This window comes from Pseudophryne corroboree, chromosome 3, assembly GCF_028390025.1.
Source record: "Pseudophryne corroboree isolate aPseCor3 chromosome 3, aPseCor3.hap2, whole genome shotgun sequence".
In the NCBI taxonomy this organism is placed as follows: domain Eukaryota; kingdom Metazoa; phylum Chordata; class Amphibia; order Anura; family Myobatrachidae; genus Pseudophryne; species Pseudophryne corroboree.
The window spans coordinates 77666455-77685303 of NC_086446.1; the positions used below are offsets into that span (position 1 = coordinate 77666455).

The 18849-nt window shown below is 48.6% G+C and overlaps 2 protein-coding genes across 4 annotated transcripts in view; one reads left to right on the forward strand and one right to left on the reverse strand.

The window, feature by feature from the left end:
• Positions 1-16825, reverse strand: part of LOC135054782 (uncharacterized) — a 36499-nt gene extending 19674 nt beyond the window's left edge. The window contains exons 1-5 of the mRNA XM_063958100.1: positions 16696-16825; positions 13706-13882; positions 13244-13319; positions 13067-13152; positions 12813-12924 (exon numbers count right to left, since the gene is read on the reverse strand). Of these exons, the coding sequence (XP_063814170.1) occupies positions 12813-12924; positions 13067-13152; positions 13244-13319; positions 13706-13882; positions 16696-16809 (565 nt within the window). The 5' untranslated portion in view covers positions 16810-16825. The remainder of the gene's footprint in view (positions 1-12812; positions 12925-13066; positions 13153-13243; positions 13320-13705; positions 13883-16695) is intronic.
• The window catches only part of LOC135054783 (uncharacterized), a 78233-nt gene that overhangs the window by 45142 nt on the left and 14242 nt on the right, over positions 1-18849 (forward strand). For 2 of the 3 annotated variants that reach the window (XM_063958102.1, XM_063958103.1), the window contains exon 2: positions 18657-18838. The gene's annotated coding sequence lies outside the window, so the exon portion shown is untranslated. Of the gene's footprint in view, positions 1-16867; positions 16973-18656; positions 18839-18849 lie in introns of those variants that run through there. The other variant, XM_063958101.1, reaches the window with a different exon arrangement.

An 18849-nucleotide genomic window follows, 5' to 3' on the forward strand; every position in this document is an offset into this window, starting at 1 on the left:
ACTGGCCTTTTGCCTGCATGCCCTCATGGGAAAGGAAAGATTGAGGCTGAAAAGACGGTGTCTTTTTTAGCTGAGATGTAACTTGGGGTAAAAAAGGTTGGATTTCCCAGCTGTTGCTGTGGTCCCCAGGTCCGATGGACCGACCCCCAAATAACTCCTTCCCTTTATACAGCAATACTTCCATCTGCCGTATGGGATCTGTATCACCTGACCACTGTCGTGTCCCTGACATCTTCTGGGAGATATGGACAACGCACTTATCTTGATGCCAGAGAGCAAATATCCCTCTGTGCATCTCACATACATATATATAGAATGCATCCTATTAAATGCTGTACATGAATAAAATATTTTTAGTCAGGGAATCCGACCAAGCCAACCCAGCACTGCATCTCCAGGCTGATGGCGATCGCTGGTCGCAGTATAACCACCGTATGTGTGTATATACTTTTTAGGATATTTTTCCAGCTTCCTATCAGCTGGCTCCTTGAGGGCGGCCGTATCTGGAGACGGTAACGCCACTTGATAAGCGTGTGAGCGCCTTATCACCCTAAGGGGTGTTTCCCAACGTACCCTAATTTCTGGCGGGAAAGGGTATAACGCCAATATTTGCTATCGGGGTAACCCTACGCATCATCACACACTTCATTTTATTTTATCTGATTCAGGAAAAACTACAGGTAGTTTTTTCACTCCCACATAATACCCTTTCTTGTGGTACTTGTAGTATCAGAAACACGTAACACCTCCTTCATTGCCCTTAACGTGTGGCCCTAATGAGAAATACGTTTGTTTATTCACCGTCGACACTGTATTCAGTGTCCGTGTCTGTGTCTGTGTCGACCGACTGAGGTAAATGGGCGTTTTTTTAAAAACCCCTGACGGTGTTTCTGAGACGCCTGGACCGGTCCTAATAGATTGTCGGCCGTCTCATGTCGTCAACCGACCTTGCAGCGTGTTGACATTCTCACGTAATTCTCTAAATAAGCCATCCATTCCGGTGTCGACTCCCTAGAGAGTGACATCACCATTACAGGCAATTTCTCCGCCTCCTCACCAACATCGTCCTCATACATGTCGACACACACGTACCGACACACAGCACACACACCGGGAATGCTCTGACAGAGGACAGGACCCACTAGCCCTTTGGGGAGACAGAGGGAGAGTCTGCCAGCACACACCAAAAACGCTATAATTATATAGGGACAACCTTATATAAGTGTTTCTCCCTTATAGCATCTTTTATATATATACAATATCGCCAAAATCAGTGCCCCCCCTCTCTGTTTTAACCCTGTTTCTGTAGTGCAGTGCAGGGGAGAGCCTGGGAGCCTTCTCTCCAGCTTTTCTGTGAGAGAAAATGGCGCTGTGTGCTGAGGAGATAGGCCCCGCCCCTTTTTCGGCGGGCTCGTCTCCCGCTATTTTTGAAGTTAGGCAGGGGTTAAATATCTCCATATAGCCTCTGTGGGCTATATGTGAGGTATTTTTTGCCTCTAATAAGGTTTTTATTTGCCTCTCAGAGCGCCCCCCCCAGCGCTCTGCACCCTCAGTGACTGTTGTGTGAAGTGTGCTGAGAGGAAAATGGCGCACAGCTGCAGTGCTGTGCGCTACCTTTATGAAGACTCAGGAGTCTTCAGCCGCCGATTTTGGACCTCTTCTCTCTTCAGCGTCTGCAAGGGGGCCGGCGGCGCGGCTCCGGTGACCATCCAGGCTGTACCTGTGATCGTCCCTCTGGAGCTAGTGTCCAGTAGCCAAGCAGCAAATCCACTCTGCACGCAGGTGAGTTCACTACTTCTCCCCTAAGTCCCTCGTTGCAGTGATCCTGTTGCCAGCAGGACTCACTGTAAAGTAAAAAACCTAAGCTAAACTTTCTCTAAGCAGCTCTTTAGGAGAGCCACCTAGATTGCACCCTTCTCGTTCGGGCACAAAATCTAACTGGAGTCTGGAGGAGGGTCATAGGGGGAGGAGCCAGTGCACACCACCTGATCTGGTAAAAGCTTTACTTTTTTGTGCCCTGTCTCCTGCGGAGCCGCTATTCCCCATGGTCCTTTCAGGAACCCCAGCATCCACTTAGGACGATAGAGAAAAAGCAGTGAGCGAACGGGTCAGAATGATCCCCCGATGTGAGGATGAGAGCAGGAGTATAATAGGGGCTGATGGCTCCTGATGTATGAGATACACCAGAGAGTGTGGTGAGGAGACTGGTCAGATCTCTGGGCTGGTAACACACAGTGACATGATGTGAGGTGACAGCAGGAGTATAATAGGGGCTGATGGCTCCTGGTGTATGAGATACACCAGAGAGTGTGAGGAGACTGGTCAGATCTCTGGGCTGGGAACACACAGTGACATGATGTGAGGGGGAGAACAGGAGTATGATAGGGGCTGATGGCTCCTGATGTATGAGATACACCAGAGAGCGTGGTGAGGAGACTGGTCAGATCTCTGGGCTGGTAATAAACAATGACATGATGTGAGATGGAGAGCAGGACTATAAAAGGGGCTGATGGCTCCTGATGTATGAGATACACCAGAGAGTGTGGGGAGGAGACTGGTCAGATCTCTGGGCTGGTAATACACAATGACATGATGTGAGACGGAGAGCAGGAGTATAATAGGGGCTGATGGCTCCTGATGTATGAGATACACCAGAGAGTGTGGGGAGGAGACTGGTCTCTGGGCTGGTAACATACAGTGACATAATGTGAGTGGAGGAGCAGGAATATAATAGGGGCTGCTGGCTCCTGATGTATGAGATACACCAGAGAGTGTAGTGAGGAGACTTGTCAGATCTGGGCTGGTAACACACAGTGACATGATGTGTGGGGGAGAACAGGAGCATAATAGGGGCTGATGGCTCCTGATGTATGAGATACACCAGAGAGTGTGGGGAGGAGACTGGTCAGATCTCTCGGCTGGTAATACACAGTGGTGGTCATTCCGAGTTGTTCGCTCGCAAGCTGCTTTTAGCAGCTTTGCACACGCTAAGCCGCTGCCTACTGGGAGTGAATCTTAGCTTATCAAAATAGCGAACGAAAGATTAGCAGAATTGCGAATAGACACTTCTTAGCAGTTTCTGAGTAGCTCCAGACTTACTCGGCATCTGCGATCAGTTCAGTGCTTGTCGTTCCTGGTTTGACGTCACAAACACACCCAGCGTTCGCCCAGACACTCCTCCGTTTCTCCAGCCACTCCCGCGTTTTTCCCAGAAACGGTAGCGTTTTTTCGCACACACCCATAAAACGGCCTGTTTCCGCCCAGAAACACCCACTTCCTGTCAATCACACTCCAATCACCAGAACGAAGAAAAAACCTTGTAATGCCGTGAGTAAAATACCTTACTGCATAGCAAATTTACTTGGCGCAGTCGCAGTGCGGACATTGCGCATGCGCATTAGCGGCTAATCGCTCCATTGCGAGAAAAAAATAATGAGCGAACAACTCGGAATGACCACCAGTGACATGATGTAAGGGGGAGAGCAGGAGTCTAATATGGGCTGATGGCTCCTGATGTATGAGATACACCAGAGAGCGTGGTGAGGAGACTGGTCATATCTCTGGGCTGGCAATACACAGTGACATGATGTAAGGGGAGAGCAGGAGTCTAATAGGGGCTGATGACTCCTGATGTATGAGATACACCAGAGAGTGTAGTGAGGAGACTGGTGAGATCTGGGCTGGTAACACACAGTGACATGATGTGAGGGGGAGAACAGGAGCATAATAGGGGCTGATGGCTCCTGATGTATGCGATACACCAGAGAGTGTGGGGAAGAGACTGGTCAGATCTCTGGACTGCGGCGCATGCGCAGTTCAGATCTGATCGCCTGCTGTGAGTGCGATCAGGTCTGAATTAGCCCCAATATGAGTGGGAGAGCAGTAATATAATAGGGGCTGATGGCTCCTGATGTATGAGATACACGAGAGAGTGTGGGGAGGAGACTGGTCAGATCTCTGGGCTGGGAACACACAGTGACATGATGTGAGGGGGAGAGTAGGAGCATAACAGAGGCTGATGGCTCCAGACTCCGCCACTGGGCAGATACATTTCCCTCATTAGTCTGTACTGACAGAGGAGGGTGTAGAATAAAAGACTGCTGAAGTGACAGAACAAGGACAATATGTGATTCCTCTCTGTAATAATATAATTTTATATACCTACCGGTAAATCCTTTTCTCGTAGTCCGTAGAGGATGCTGGGGTCCAATTTAGTACCATGGGGTATAGATGGGTCTTCTAGGAGCCACTGGCACTTTAACAGTTTAATAGTGTGGGCTTGGCCCTCCCTCTATGCCCCTCCTACCAGACTCAGTCTAGAAACTGTGCCCGAGGAGACGGACATACTTCGAGAAAAGGAAATACACAGATAGTGGTGAGATTCACACCAGCTCACACATAACAAAAGGAAAGCCAAGCTAACCAACAAGAAACGATTCAGCAACGGCTGAACCAACAATATTTAACCAAGTAACAATGCAGGAATACGAAGCACTGGGCGGGCGCCCAGCATCCTCTACGGACTACGAGGAAAGGATTTACCGGTAGGTATATAAAATCCGATTTTCTCTTACGTCCTGGAGCATGCTGGGGTCCAATTTAGTACCATGGTGATGTACCAAAGCTCCCAGTACAGGAGGGAGACTGCTGAGGTTCCTGCAGAACAGATTGACCAAACTTTAGGTCCTCAGAAGCCAAAGTATCGAACTTGTAGAACTTAGCAAACGTGTTCGACCCTGACCAAGAAGCTGCTCGTCAAAGCAGCCGCCCAGGAAGAACCCACTTTACGGGTAGAGTGGACCTGAACCGATTTTGGAATCGGCAATCCTGCCGCAGAATAAGCATGCTGGATAGTAAGCCTGATCCAGCAAGAAATTGTCTGCTTAGAAGCAGGACACCCAATCTTGTTGGGATCATAAAGGACAAATAGTGCGTCCGACTTCCTGTGACGAGCCGTTCTCTTCACATATATCTCCAAAGCCCGCACAACAGCCAAGGACTTTGAGGTAATAGAGATGTCAGTAGCCACTGGCACCACAATAGGTTGGTTGACATGGAAAGCCGATACAACCTTTGGGAGAAATTGCCGAAACGTTCTGAGCTCAGCTCTATCCTCATGGAAAATCAAGTAGGGGCTCTTGTGCGACAATGCCCCCAATTCCAACACACGTCTTGCAGATGCCAATGCCAACAGTGTGACCACCTTCCAAGTAAGAAACTTTACGTCTACCGCCTGTAAAGGCTCGAACCAATCCGATTGCAGGAATTGCAGCACCACATTAAGATTCTAAGGTGTCGCAGGAGGCACAAAGGGAAGTTGGATGTGCAGAACTCTTTTCAAGAATGTCTGAATCTCAGGGAGAGCAGACAATTGTTTCTGGAAGAAAATGGACAAGGCAGAAATCTGGACCTTTATGGAGCCCAAGCGTAGGCCCACATCCACACCCGCTTGCAGAAAGAGGAGAAAACGTCCCAATTGAGACTCCACCGTTGGAAACTTCTTGGATTCACACCAAGACACATACTTTTCCCAAATCCGATGGTAATGCTTAGACGTTACTCCCGTCCTAGCTTGGATCAGATTAGGAATGACCTCGTTTGGAATGCCTTTCCAAGCTAAGATCTGGCGTTCAACCTCCATGCCGTAAAACGTACTGTAGTAGAAGGTCCTCACGAAGAGGAAGAGGCCTCGGATCCTCCATCAGTAATTCCAGAAGATCCGCGTACCAAGCCCGTCTTGGCCAGTCCGGCGCAATGAGGATCGCCTGAACTCTCATTCTTTTTATTAGTTTTAGAATACTTGGGATGAGTGGAAGAGGAGGGAACACATACATGGACTGGAACACCCACGGAGTTACCAGGGCCACTGCCACTGCTTGCGGGTCCCATGACCTGGAACAGTACCTCCGAAGCTTCTTGTTGAGGCGAGAGGCCATCATGTCTATCTGAGGTACGCCCCATTGGCTTGTTACCTCTGCATATACCTCCGGGTGGAGGCCCCATTCTCCTGGATGGAGATTGTGTCTGCTGAGGAAGCTCGCTTCCCAGTTGTCCACTCCCGGAATGAAGATCGCTGACAACGCCACCGCGTGTCTTTCTGCCCAGAGGAGGATTCTTGTTACCTCTGACATTGCAGTTCTGCTCTTCGTTCCGCCCTGCCTGTTTATGTAGGACACCACTGTGACGTTGTCCGACTGAGCTTGAATGGCTTGATCTTTCAGAAGATGTGCCGCTTGTAGAAGGCCGTTGTATATGGCCCTCAGTTCCAGAACGTTTATTGGAAGGAGAGACTCCTGACTTGACCACCTGCCTTGGAAGTTTTTCCCCTGGGTGATTGCTCCCCAACCTCTGAGACTTGCATCCGTGGTTAGAAGAATCCAATTCTGAATCCCAAACCTGCGTCCCTCGAGTAGGTGAGAAGTTTGGAGCCACCAGAGGTATGAAATTTTGGCTTTTGGAGACAGGTGCATCCGCTGGTGCATGTGGAGATGCAATCCCGACCACTTGTTCAGGAGATCCAGCTGGAAGAACCGTGCATGGAATCTTCCGTACTGTAAAGCCTTGTAGGAGGCTACCATCTTTCCCAGAAGGCGAATACACTGATGAACCAATACCCGGGCTGGCCTCAGGACATGATCCTGAGTATTTGAGTTGAGAGAGCAATACTCTGCAACAGTCTCTCCCTGGAAGATGCCTTTATCATTAAATCATCCAGATATGGAATTATATTCACTCCCTGCTTGCGGAGGAATATCATCATCTCCGCCATGACCTTGGTGAATACCCTTGGTGCAGTGGAGAGGCTAAATGGCAATGTCAGGAACTGATAGTGACAATCCTGTAGTGCAAACCGTAAGTAAGCCTAATGAGGCGGCCAGATCGGAATGAGAAGGTACGCATCTTTGATATCCAGGGATACCAGGAATTCCCCCTCCTACAGACCTGAGATCACCGCTCTCAGCGACTCCATTTTGAATTTGAATACCTTTAAGTAGGGGTTCAATGACTTTAGGTTCAATATTGGTCTTACCGAACCACAAACAGGGTGGAGTAATAACCCTTGTGTGTTAGGTGAGGTGGAACTGGGACAATGACATTTGTTCGTACCAACTTTTGAATGGCATCCTGTAGGATAGTACTTTCTGTCAGCAAAGCTGGTAAGCCTGATTTGAAGAATCTGTGAGGTGGGAGTTCCTGAAACACCAGTCTGTACCCCTGGGCAACAATATCTTTTACCCAGGGGTCTAGGCACGATGACGCCCAGACGTGACTGAAATCTTTTAGTCTCGCTCCCACCTGCCCGATCTCCAGGCTGGGAGGTCCACCGTCATGCTGAAGATTTTGAGGAAGCAGAACCTGGTTTCTGTTCCTGGGAACCTGTTGGTGCAGGTTTTCTGGATTTTCTCCGACCTCATCTGAAAAAGGTGTGTGTGGGGGGGGGGGAGGGGGCCTTTGAATTTTTTACATTTTGCGGTCCGAAAGGACTGCTGTGGAGGCGTAGGATAAGATTTCCGAGCCGATGCAGCCGCGTAGGGAAGAAAAGTCGACTTACCCGCATCCAGCACTTCCCCAAACAGGGCCTGACCTGTGAAGGGTAGGTTCTCCACACTTTTCTCAATCTTGCGGTCAGCCAACTCCTTTAGGGCGGTTGAACCGGGAACAGGTAAGATCCAGTTTTTTAGACAACCTAGATACAGAAGCGTCTAATATAGGTGGGTTTTCAAACTTTTTTCTGTCCTCTTCAAGAAAGGAAAAGCAATGAGAATTCTCTTTGGGATCTGTAATTTTTCTCTGGGTTTTCCCAGGATTTTTCAAACAAGGAGACCAGCACTCCTTAGAAGCAGGGAAGGTCAGCGAGGATTTCTTATTTAGGGTCAAATAAGATTCCTTCTCCTGCTCAGGTGCCTTCTCAGTAATGTTCAAAACATCCCTAATGGCTTTAATCATTCGTTGCACCCCCTTAGCAAGGGATGCATCCCCACCTGCATATCCCCATCGCCGTTTCCTGTATCAGAGTCGGTATCAGTGTCATCTTGCATTATCTGGGCAAGTGTATGCTTTTGTGGGTATGTAGATGGGGTTTTTGACGAAGTAGTGGGTGCCAAACACTGTAAACCCTCCACAGATTTAATCAAAAACTGAGTCTCTTTCTCCGTATGTGACATCCTTGTAGATATCTGGGATATCATTCCCCTTAAAGAATCCACCCATGCGGGATCGGATTCGGAAGGCTGAGAAACTATATGGCAGTCTTCAGTACATGGAATAGACTCCTCAGGAAAAGATAAACATTCTGCAGCGCAGGACACAGAATCCTTAGACATGGTAATGTGGTATATACACACTTACACACAGAGGAAAATGTCAGATACAGCTTCCCCCAGAGTACCCTCAGAGAGACACAGAGTATAAGGAGCCAGCCAACCAGCGCCCCTGTAGGCAGTTATTATGATAAAAGCCCGGCGCATACTAACTATCCTTAATAGGGTAGTTAGTCCAGATATAACACTCCCCCCTCTGTCTATAACACCCTGGTACAGTAGAGTACTTGTGGAGTTATGTGGAGGGCAGTGCTCCCTGTCAGCGTCTCTGTCTGTATGATCTGCAGAGAGAAAATGGTGCTGGTGAGTCCTGGATCTGCTGTGAGAGGAAGCCCCGCCCCCTGCAATGGTGCATGGCTTCCCGCTCTTATTATTTATACTGGCATGAGGTTTTGTGTATGAACAGCGGGATTAGAACCTGTTAACAATGTGGCCAGTGTAGGATAATTAATTACGCTGGCTCAGGCCACCCCTCCAGCGTCTACATGTGTGATGTTGCTGAGTCTCCAGAAGCGCAGCCTGTCAGAGCTGCGCTCCAAACCTTGTGCCACCATACCCATCAGCGACCCGCTAACCAGGACGCCGGCGCTGTACTCACCACTCTTCTATCTTCTGGCTCTGTTAGGGGGTGGCGGCCGTGCTGCGGGAGTGAGCGGTCGCCTCGTGGGCTTGCGATCAGCACCCTCAGGAGCTCGGGAGTCCTACCAGCACAGTAGAGAACCATTAACTCTTCAGGAACTTGGTTCTTACTGCCCCGCTAAGTCCCACGAAGCAGGGAGGCTGTTGCCAGCAGCCTTCTTGCAAAACAACAAACTCTAAACTTTAATTAAAAAAAATAAACTAAGAAAACTCCTAGGAGCTCCCCTAGCTGTGACCTGCTCCTCCGGGCACATTTTCTAAACTGAGTCTGGTAGGAGGGGCATAGAGGGAGGAGCCAGCCCACACTCTCAAACTCTTAACATGGCAGTGGCTCCTAGTGGACCCGTCTATACACCCCATGGTACTAATGTGGACACCAGCATGAGGGTAGTGAATTTCAGTCTGGATGAGGGGGACTTCATGGTGTCAGTAGACATAAAAGATGCTTACTTGCATGTTCCCAATTATCCTCCTCACCAAGCTTATCTGAGATTCGCAGTACAGGATTGCCATTACCAGACGTTGCCGTTCGGACTCTCCATGGCACCGAGGGTATTCACCAAGGTGATGGCGGAGATGATGGTCCTCCTTCATTAAAAAGGAGTCAATATAATTCCTTATCTGGACGATCTCCTGATAAAAGCGAGATCCAGGGAACAGTTGGTGCAGAACATCGCACTCTCCCTGTCAATACTCCAACAACACGGTTGGATCATGAATTTTCCAAAGTCGCAGTTGGAACCGACAACAAGATTGTCCTTTTTAGGGATGATTCTGGACACAGAAGTACGGAGAGTATTTCTTCCAGTGGAAAAGGCTCTGGAAATCCAGTTAATGGTCAAACAAATATTGAAACCAACAAGCGTGTCGATCCATCAATGCATTCGGTTGTTGGGGAAAATGGTAGCAGCCTACGAGGCCATACAGTTTTGCCGATTTCATGCCAGAGTATTCCAGTGGGACCTGTTGGACAAGTGGACCGGATCCCACCTACACATACACCGGAAAATAATCCTGTCCCCCCAAAGCCAGGATTTCGCTCCTGTGGTGGCTACACAGTTCTCACCTACTAGAGGGATGCAGGTTTGGGATTCACGACTGGGTCCTAATAAACACGGATGCAAGTCTCCGAGGCTGGGGAGCTGTCACACAGGGGGAAAGCTTCCAAGGAAAATGGTCAAATCATTAAGCCTGCCTTCACATAAACGTTCTGGAATGGAGAGCCATTTACAAAGGCCTTCTACAAGCGGTACATCTTCTTCAAGATCCCGTGCAGATCCAGTCGGACAATGTAACAGCAGTCGCGTACATAAACAGGCAAGGCGGTATGAAAAGCAGAGCGGCAATGGCAGAGGTGACATGGATTCTCCTCAGGGCAGAAAGACATGTTAGAGCTCTGTCAGCAATTTTCATTTTGGGAGTGGACAACTGGGAAGAAGACTTCCTCAGCAGACACGATCTCCATTCAGGAGAGTGAGGCCTCCATCAAGTAGTCTTCGCAGAGGTGACAAGTCTTTGGGGATTTCCTCAAGTAGACATGATGGCATCTCGTCTAAACAAGAAGCTTCAGAGATATTGTTCCAGGACGAGAGACCCTCAAGCTATAGCAGTGGATGCACTGGTGACCCAGTGGGTGTTTCGGTCGGTATATGTTTTCCCTCCACTTCCACTGATTCCAAAAGTTCTCAAAATAAGAAGAAGAACAAGAGTTTGAGCAATCTTCATTGCCCCAGACTGGCCAAGGAGGGCTTGGTATCCAGATCTTCAGGAGTTGCTCATAGAAGATCCTCGGCCTCTTCCTCCTCGAGAGGACCCACTACAGCAGGGGCCGTGTGTGTATCAAGACTTACCGTGGCTACATTTAACGGCATGGCTGTTGAGATTCGGATCCTAGCCCGAAAGGGTATTCCCAAGGAAGTCATCCCCACTCTTATTCAGGCCAGGAAAGGAGTAACGTCTAAACATTACCACCGTATTTGGAGAAAATATGTGTCTTGGTGTGAATCCAAGAAGGCTCCTACGGAAGAGTTTGAGTTGGGACGTTTTCTTAATTTTCTGCAGGCTGGTGTGGAAGCGGGCCTTAGATTGGGGTCAATCAAGGTCCAAATTTTGGACTTATCAGTTTTCTTTCAAAAACAATTGGCCTCCTTTCCAGAAGTTCAGACGTTCGTGAAAGGGGTTCTGCACATCCAGCCTCCATTTGTGCCTCCAGTGGCACCATGGGACCTTGTGGTGTGGTGTTGCAGATCCTTCAATCGGGTTGGTTTGAGCCTCTACAAGAAATAGAGTTGAAGTTTCTCACTTGGAAAGTGGTGATGCTTTTGGCGTTGGCATCCGCAAGGCGGATGTCTGAATTGGGGTAACGTCTAAACATTACCACCGTATTTGGAGAAAATATGTGTCTTGGTGTGAAACCAAGAAGGCTCCTACGGAAGAGTTTGAGTTGGGACGTTTTCTTCATTTTCTGCAGGCTGGTGTGGATGCGGGCCTTAGATTGGGGTCAATCAAGGTCCAAATTTTGGACTTATCAGTTTTCTTTCAAAAACAATTGGCCTCCTTTCCAGAAGTTCAGACGTTCATGAAAGGGGTTCTGCACAACCAGCCTCCATTTGTGCCTCCAGTGGCACCATGGGACCTTGTGGTGTGGTGTTGCAGATCCTTCAATCGGGTTGGTTTGAGCCTCTACAAGAAATAGAGTTGAAGTCTCTCACTTGGAAAGTGGTGATGCTTTTGGCGTTGGCATCCGCAAGGCGGATGTCTGAATTGGGGGCCTTGTCCCACAAGAGCCCTTACCTGATCTTCCATGAAGATAGGGCAGAGTTGAGAACTTGTCAACATTTTCTTCCAAAGGTGGTTTCCTCTTTCCACATAAACCAACCTATTGTAGTGGCAGTTGCTACTGACACGTTCACTGAGTCAAAGTCTCTAGATGCGGTTAGAGCTTTGAAGATTTATGTCGCTAGAACAGCTCGAATACGGAAAACAGAGGTTTTGTTTGTCCTGTATGCTCCCAACAAGATTGGGTGTCCTGCTTCCAAGCAGACTATTGCGCGCTGCATCAGAGGTGCGAATCAGCAAGCTCATTCTACGGCTGGATTGCCGTTACCGATATCGGTGAAGGCCCATTCTACTAGGAAGGTGGGCTCCTCCTGGGCGGCTGCCCGGGGGGGGGTCTCGGCATTACAACTTTGCCGAGCAGCTACTTGGTCGGGGTCAAACACATTTGCAAAATTCTACAAGTTTGACACCTTGGCCGATGAGGACCTCAAGTTCGGTCAATCGGTGCTGCAGGGTCATCCGCACTCTCCCACCCGTACTGGAGCTTTGGTATAAACCCCATGGTCATGAAGTGGATCCCAGCATCCTCTAGGACGTATGAGAAAACAGGATTTTGATACCTACCGGTAAATCCTTTTCTCTTAGTTCGCAGAGGATGCTGGGCGCCCGTCCCAGTGCGGACTTTACCTGCAGTTTTGTTATTAGAGTTACACATGTTGTGTTGTATTAGTTTCAGCATGTTTGCTGTAATTGGTTCATGTCTGTTGGCGTGTGTTATGTTGAATGCCATGTTGTGCGGCATGGTTGAGGTGTGAGCTGGTATGTATCTCACCACTAGTTTAAAGTAAATCCTTTCCTCGAAATGTCCCTCTCCCTGGGCACAGTTCCTATAACTGAGGTCTCGGAAGGGGCATAGAGGGAGGAGCCAGTTCACACCCATTGAAAAGTCTTAAGAGTACCCATGGCTCCTGCGGAACCGTCTATACCCCATGGTCATGAAGTGGACCCCAGCATCCTCTACGGAGTAGGAGAAAAGGATTTACCGGTAGGTATCAAAATCCTGTTATTACTCACCTGTGCTGAGATCTGTAGGGATTTCCTCTCCCTTAAACAGCTGGTCACCTCTCACATACATCTCTTCATCTTCCTCTATTACTTCTACCTTAATATCATTCAGATATTCACCCTAAGTAAACACACAAAAAATAAAATAACACTTAAATAATGTCTGACTTCACTCATGGAGAGTAAACAGTTAAATATAATTGTGTGCTGCTCTACATATAGTGATTCCTTTGGTATTTGGCGAAACCCTAAATTTCATTTACCGGATACTCCTGTGGGATGCTGTGATTCTCCTGTGTATAAAGAGGACGGGGACATCTATCTGGGGTATTTCTGTTACTGGATCCATCTGTAGGAAACACACAGGGACTGAGTACATACTGTACGTAAATACCAGATGATGCACGTTACCTAGGGGACCCTCAAAATTGCTCTCTTACCCAGTGATGACAGAACCCGGTGATTCTTCACCAGCACGTCCATGTACAGACCCCTGTGTTCCTCTATATACTCCACCTGCATGGAGAGATAGACAGTGACATCCTGACACCTTATAGGAACCTGACACACAGTGACACAGTCATCACCCAGACACCTCCCCTGGTGTTACTGTATAATGTCCCATTCCCAGCAGTCACCTCTCCAGTCATCACCCAGACACCTCCCCTGGTGTTACTGTATAATGCCCCATTCCCAGCAGTCACCTCTCCAGTCATCACCCAGACACCTCCCCTGGTGTTACTGTATAATGCCCCATTCCCAGCAGTCACCTCTCCAGTCATCACCCAGACACCTCCCCTGGTGTTACTGTATAATGTCCCATTCCCAGCAGTCACCTCTCCAGTCATCACCCAGACACCTCCCCTGGTGTTACTGTATAATGTCCCATTCCCAGCAGTCACCTCTCCAGTCAGCAGCTGAATGATCTTGTTGGTGAGTTCACTGTCCCTCTCATGTATCAGTGAGTGAGGTGGAGGCACCGTAATGAGGTTCTGGATCCTGCTCAGTCCTCCTGACACACAGGGATGGCTGCTGGGTGTCACATGCTCACTGGATGTCTTCCTCACTACGGTGTAATCCTGTGTAATGAGAGAGGAAGCGGTAAAAGGTAAATGAAGCTCTGCTTTTCGAAATTTTTCTATTTAGAGATCATTTGTGCAAAATATACTATAAGGATATATTTTACAGGTACAACCCCAATCCTATATGTAACTGTTTCCTACAGAAAGGAAAAGGAACTTTGGGGAGGGGGGGGGGGGGGGGCAGACTGAGCCAGAAAGCAGCAGCCCATCACTCAGACTCCCCGCCGCCCCACTTACTGTTAAGCAAGAAAGGGTAAGACTGTGAAGCTGAAACGCTCGCCTACAGTACAAGGTGACCCCGCGACTCCCCCCCCCCCTTTTCCTCCTCTAAGGTCCCTCATCTCAGTCCAACATTTTTTTATGTCGGACTGAGGTGGTCGGAAACGGGGCCAAATCCTGTCGAATTTGACCCTGTTTCCCTCAAAAGTACGTGAATCGGCAGCTTTACCGCCGATTCACGTACTATTTGACAAGTCGAATTCCCCGACTTGTCGAATAAAAATAGCTGGGATTGAATAGGTCGAATCACGATTGGACCTTAAAAAGTCGAAAACTGCCGTCTTTTCAACAGATAGCTTTCGACCGTAACTGAATATACCCCATAGAGGTAAGAGGGACCAATCATAGGGGTTAAAAAATGGTTAATTAATTAAATCAGTTATTAATGGTTACAGCCAGCGGCGGTCACAGCGCCAGCTACCTTGTGCAGTGGGGAAACATTAAGCACATTGAAACATACATGTGTAGATGTATGTAATATATGTGCTGACGTGTTCCAGATCAGCAGCAGCACTGTATACCACAGCCGCAGTGCAGAACCCAGGACTCTGCATTAGAATTCCTTCTCTTAAGCTTGCCCCCAGACTCTCATTGGCTAGAGTCACAGGAGTCTGGGGGCGCGCTTAGGAGAAAGAAACTTAATGCCGAGTCCTGGGTTCTGTATGGCGGCTGTGTTATTCCTGCGACACTGCCAGTCATGGGCACACGCCAGCACATATATTACATACATCTACACATGTACTGTATGTGTATATGTGCTTAATGCTCCCGCCCCCCCCCCCCTCCTGCACAAGGTAGTCGGCGCTGCCGTAGATGGTTACAACATATTTTACTTGCTTTCAGCCTCTTTTACAGAAGCATTATGAGATTCTGAGGGGTAAATTTACTAAGGTGGGAGTTCTATTTAAGATGGGATGTTGCCCATAGCAACCAATCAGATTGTACTTCTCATTTATCTAGCACCTTCTAGATGATACTATCTGGAACCTGACTGGTTGCTATGGGCAACATCCCATCTTAAATAGAACTCTGAGTTGGGCATACAAAGGCTGTGTATCAGGCCTGTGGAGGGGATGCAGTTAAAATGCTGGCTGTCTGGATCCCGACAGCTTGCATTTTAAGAACACTCGGAATCCTGAGACCCACCCCGTTTTCCCACTCGGTTGGTGGATCCACGCCACCGACCGAGTGGGAATAGAACCTGTGGCGAGTTAAGCTCACCACCGGGCCCGAAGCGCGGCGAACGCAGTTAGCCCGTGAGGCGACTCACTACTAGGATTCCAGCAGTCGGAATGCTGCTGTCGCTATACTGACAGCCGACAACCCATCTACAGGTATATCATGCCGGATCCGAGTGGGGGCTATGTTGTGGTCTTGTGGAGCCTATGTGGCAGGCCTATGGAGGCTATGTGGTGGACCTGAGGAGGCTGTGAGATAGAAATGAGGAGGCTATGTGGTGGGTTGTGGAGACTATGTGGCAGGCCTGTGGAGGCTGTGAGGTTGAAATGAGGAGGCTATGTGGCGGCCTGTGGAGTCTATGTGGAGACTATGTGGCAGGCCTGTGGAGGCTGTGAGGTTGAAATGAGGAGGCTATGTGGCGGCCTGTGGAGACTATGTAGCAGGCCTGTGGAGGCTGTGAGGTTGAAATGAGGAGGCTATGTGGCGGCCTGTGGAGTCTATGTGGAGACTATGTGGCAGGCCTGTGGAGGCTGTGAGGTTGAAATGAGGAGGCTATGTGGCGGCCTGTGGAGTCTATGTGGAGACTATGTGGCAGGCCTGTGGAGGCTGTGAGGTACAAATGAGGAGGCTATGTGGCGAGTTGTGGAGACTATGTGGCAGGCCTGTGTAGGTTGTGAGATAGAAATGAGGAGGCTATGTGGTGGGCATGTGAAGACTATGTGGCAGGCCTGTGGAGGCTGTGAGGTTGAAATGAGGAGGCTATGTGGCGGCTTGTAGAGACTATGTGGTGGGTATGTGGAGGCTGTGAGGTACAAATGACGAGGCTATGTGGTGGGTCTGTAACGGTTGTAAAGTGGGTATCTTAAAATGCAGTTGGAATTACAAGATGGGAATAAAGAAGCATTATGAAGCTAAGAGGTGGAAATTAAAAATCTATAAAGTGGACATCAAGAGGTACTCAGGTGTGGATATTACATGGGCATCATTAGCCAGGCATTATGGGGCTATGAGGTGGGCATTATGAAGCAGGCATTAGTAGCTGGGCAAGATGAGGCTATGACAGAGGAGTAAAGAGAACATAAAGTTGTCAGTAAGAGCCAGGTGAGCAGAGGTGGCATGATGAGGTTATGCAGGGGGCAGGGTGGGGATAGGGGTTGGCAGTATGAGGGTGTCAGACTGGAAACAGGAGTCTAAGAGGTGGGAGCCACAGTCTCGCCATTCCTACTACACAGCCACTTTGTACCCAGCTCACAGGGGTCACCCCACAGCTACACCACTCATGGAGATAATGCAGTCCTGTCTAACTTATACATTTGCAATTATATCTCTTTATACATCTTGTAGTGACTTACCCCCTGCCAGACACTTCCGCCTCCTCTCACCCCGGAAGTTGTTGCGCTCCACGCGTCCGGCCGTGCGGTCCAGCACCCTGTGCGTTCCACAGGCTTCCCGGTTGTGCGTTCCATCAGACTTCCGGATTGTGCGTACCACTAGACTTCCGGGTTGTGCGTTCCTCCAGACTCTTTTATTGCCCAAAGGGGTCTCCGAGACTCCGACTTCAACTTCCGGGTGACCGATTAGTGGGAGTGGAAGGAAGCAGAAAGAAGGCAGCGTCGTGTCTGGCTGCGGGTAATTATGATACTATATTATTATTATAATACAGATGGAGCAGGCTCTGGTGCCCTGTTACTGTTATACTGGTGGTGAAGACTCCTGTGTCTTTATTATAGAAACTGCTGCAAATAATTATTGCAAAAAATGTTCCCTTTCCCCCAAACTCTCCCATAGATTACATCTGGCTGTGTCCTTAAACCCTCTGCTCCCCTCCATACTCTCCCCTCTCGCCCCCTGTGCTCCATATACACTGCTCGCTGCACTATGTGCCTGGTTCATGTTTGCAAGTAAAACAAAAAAACACAAGCAACTGGGCAAACCCAGGTTGCACTGTAATATGTGCAGAGAGGGTTACAGTGCATCCAGAAAGTATTCACAGCGCTTATATAAATTTATTTCTATACACATATATGCTTGGAGGAGGGGTTTGTGGTTTGTTGCAGTCATATATTGTTTTTGAGAGCGTTATATAACTGTCCTTATAGTATTATAAAAAAATATATATCTATATGACTCCCATACAGTATGTGATGGAGATGGCAGCATTGCCCTGAGCAGGTCTCCATGTGCAGCTGATGTCCTGTCCCTGCTGTTGCTAGAACTGTAGGGGCTGGGAAGGGGGGAAAGGACACGGTCGGGAGCGATGTAGGGAAAGGGCATCAGTGGGGATTGTGTGCAGCCCCCGTGGTGGGACGGTGCCGGCTGTGCGGCAGGGAGGACACGTATGATGTATGATGAGGCGCCTGACTGGTGCTGTGCAGTAATAGGATTTGCTGTGTGCTCACATTGATAACAAGTGCAGTCAGCACCAGAGGACTCGCTGTATGAGGTAAGTGGGAGTTATTGGCCACTCTATGTGCAGGGAACTGACCAGTCAGGGGGCTTATTTACATTTTGAGGGGCAGGATATTAGACGTGATGTATAGCTACAGTAGCGGTATATGTACAATTTTGCCCTTCAAAATGTAAAATATGTCCTCAGTGGTCAGCACCATGCACCTACAGTGTGTGTTGTCTTCCTGACATCAGCACCCAGTGCATGCGTGTACGTATGGGAGGTTTCCCATTGCCCAGACCCCCCTCCCGCTGCTCTGATCTTGTAATTACCACTTATAATGCGTGAGGCATTATCGCCTGAATATATGGGCATCATTGGCTGCCCCCAGATGTAACCTGTTACAGGCTCCCTGGGTGATTTCCAGCTCTGGACTGACCTATGCTTCCGGAACCCTATGACTGATTGGTAGTGAGGAATATCCTTCAAAGTTTCATGCCAGCGTTCAGCGCCAACAGTCTGGGTACCTCCAACACATAGGGGGAGATTTATCAGAACTTGTGGAGGGAGAAAGCACCAACCAATCAGCTCCTAACTCATTTTTCAAACATAGCCTGTAACATGGCAGCTAGGAGCTGATTGGCTGGTAGTTTATCTCTTCACTTTCTCCCTCCAAGCTTTGATAAATCTCCCCCATAGTGTCTAGCAGTGCTTAGACAACTCTCCTGGCACCGTTCAAACACACAATGCAGTATATTATTTAGATATATATATATATATATATACATATACATGTCTGCCTGGCTTACTTTGTTTTTGTTTTTTTACTCTTTTTCTTTACTTTCATTATTTTAATACTTTCAAATACCTCTCCAAATATATTGGTTTATAATTTTACAATTTTATGTCTCTCTCATTACACAGTAGTGAAGAAGGCATTCAGTGAGCGTGTGACGCACAGTAGCCGTCCCTTTGTGTCAGGACGACTGAGCAGGACCCAGAGCCCCATCACGGTGCCTCCACCTCACTAACTGATACTGAAGAGTGACAGCATCCAGAGGATCCTTGGACTTGTGAACAAGATCATTCAGCTGCTGACTGGAGAGGTGACTGCTGG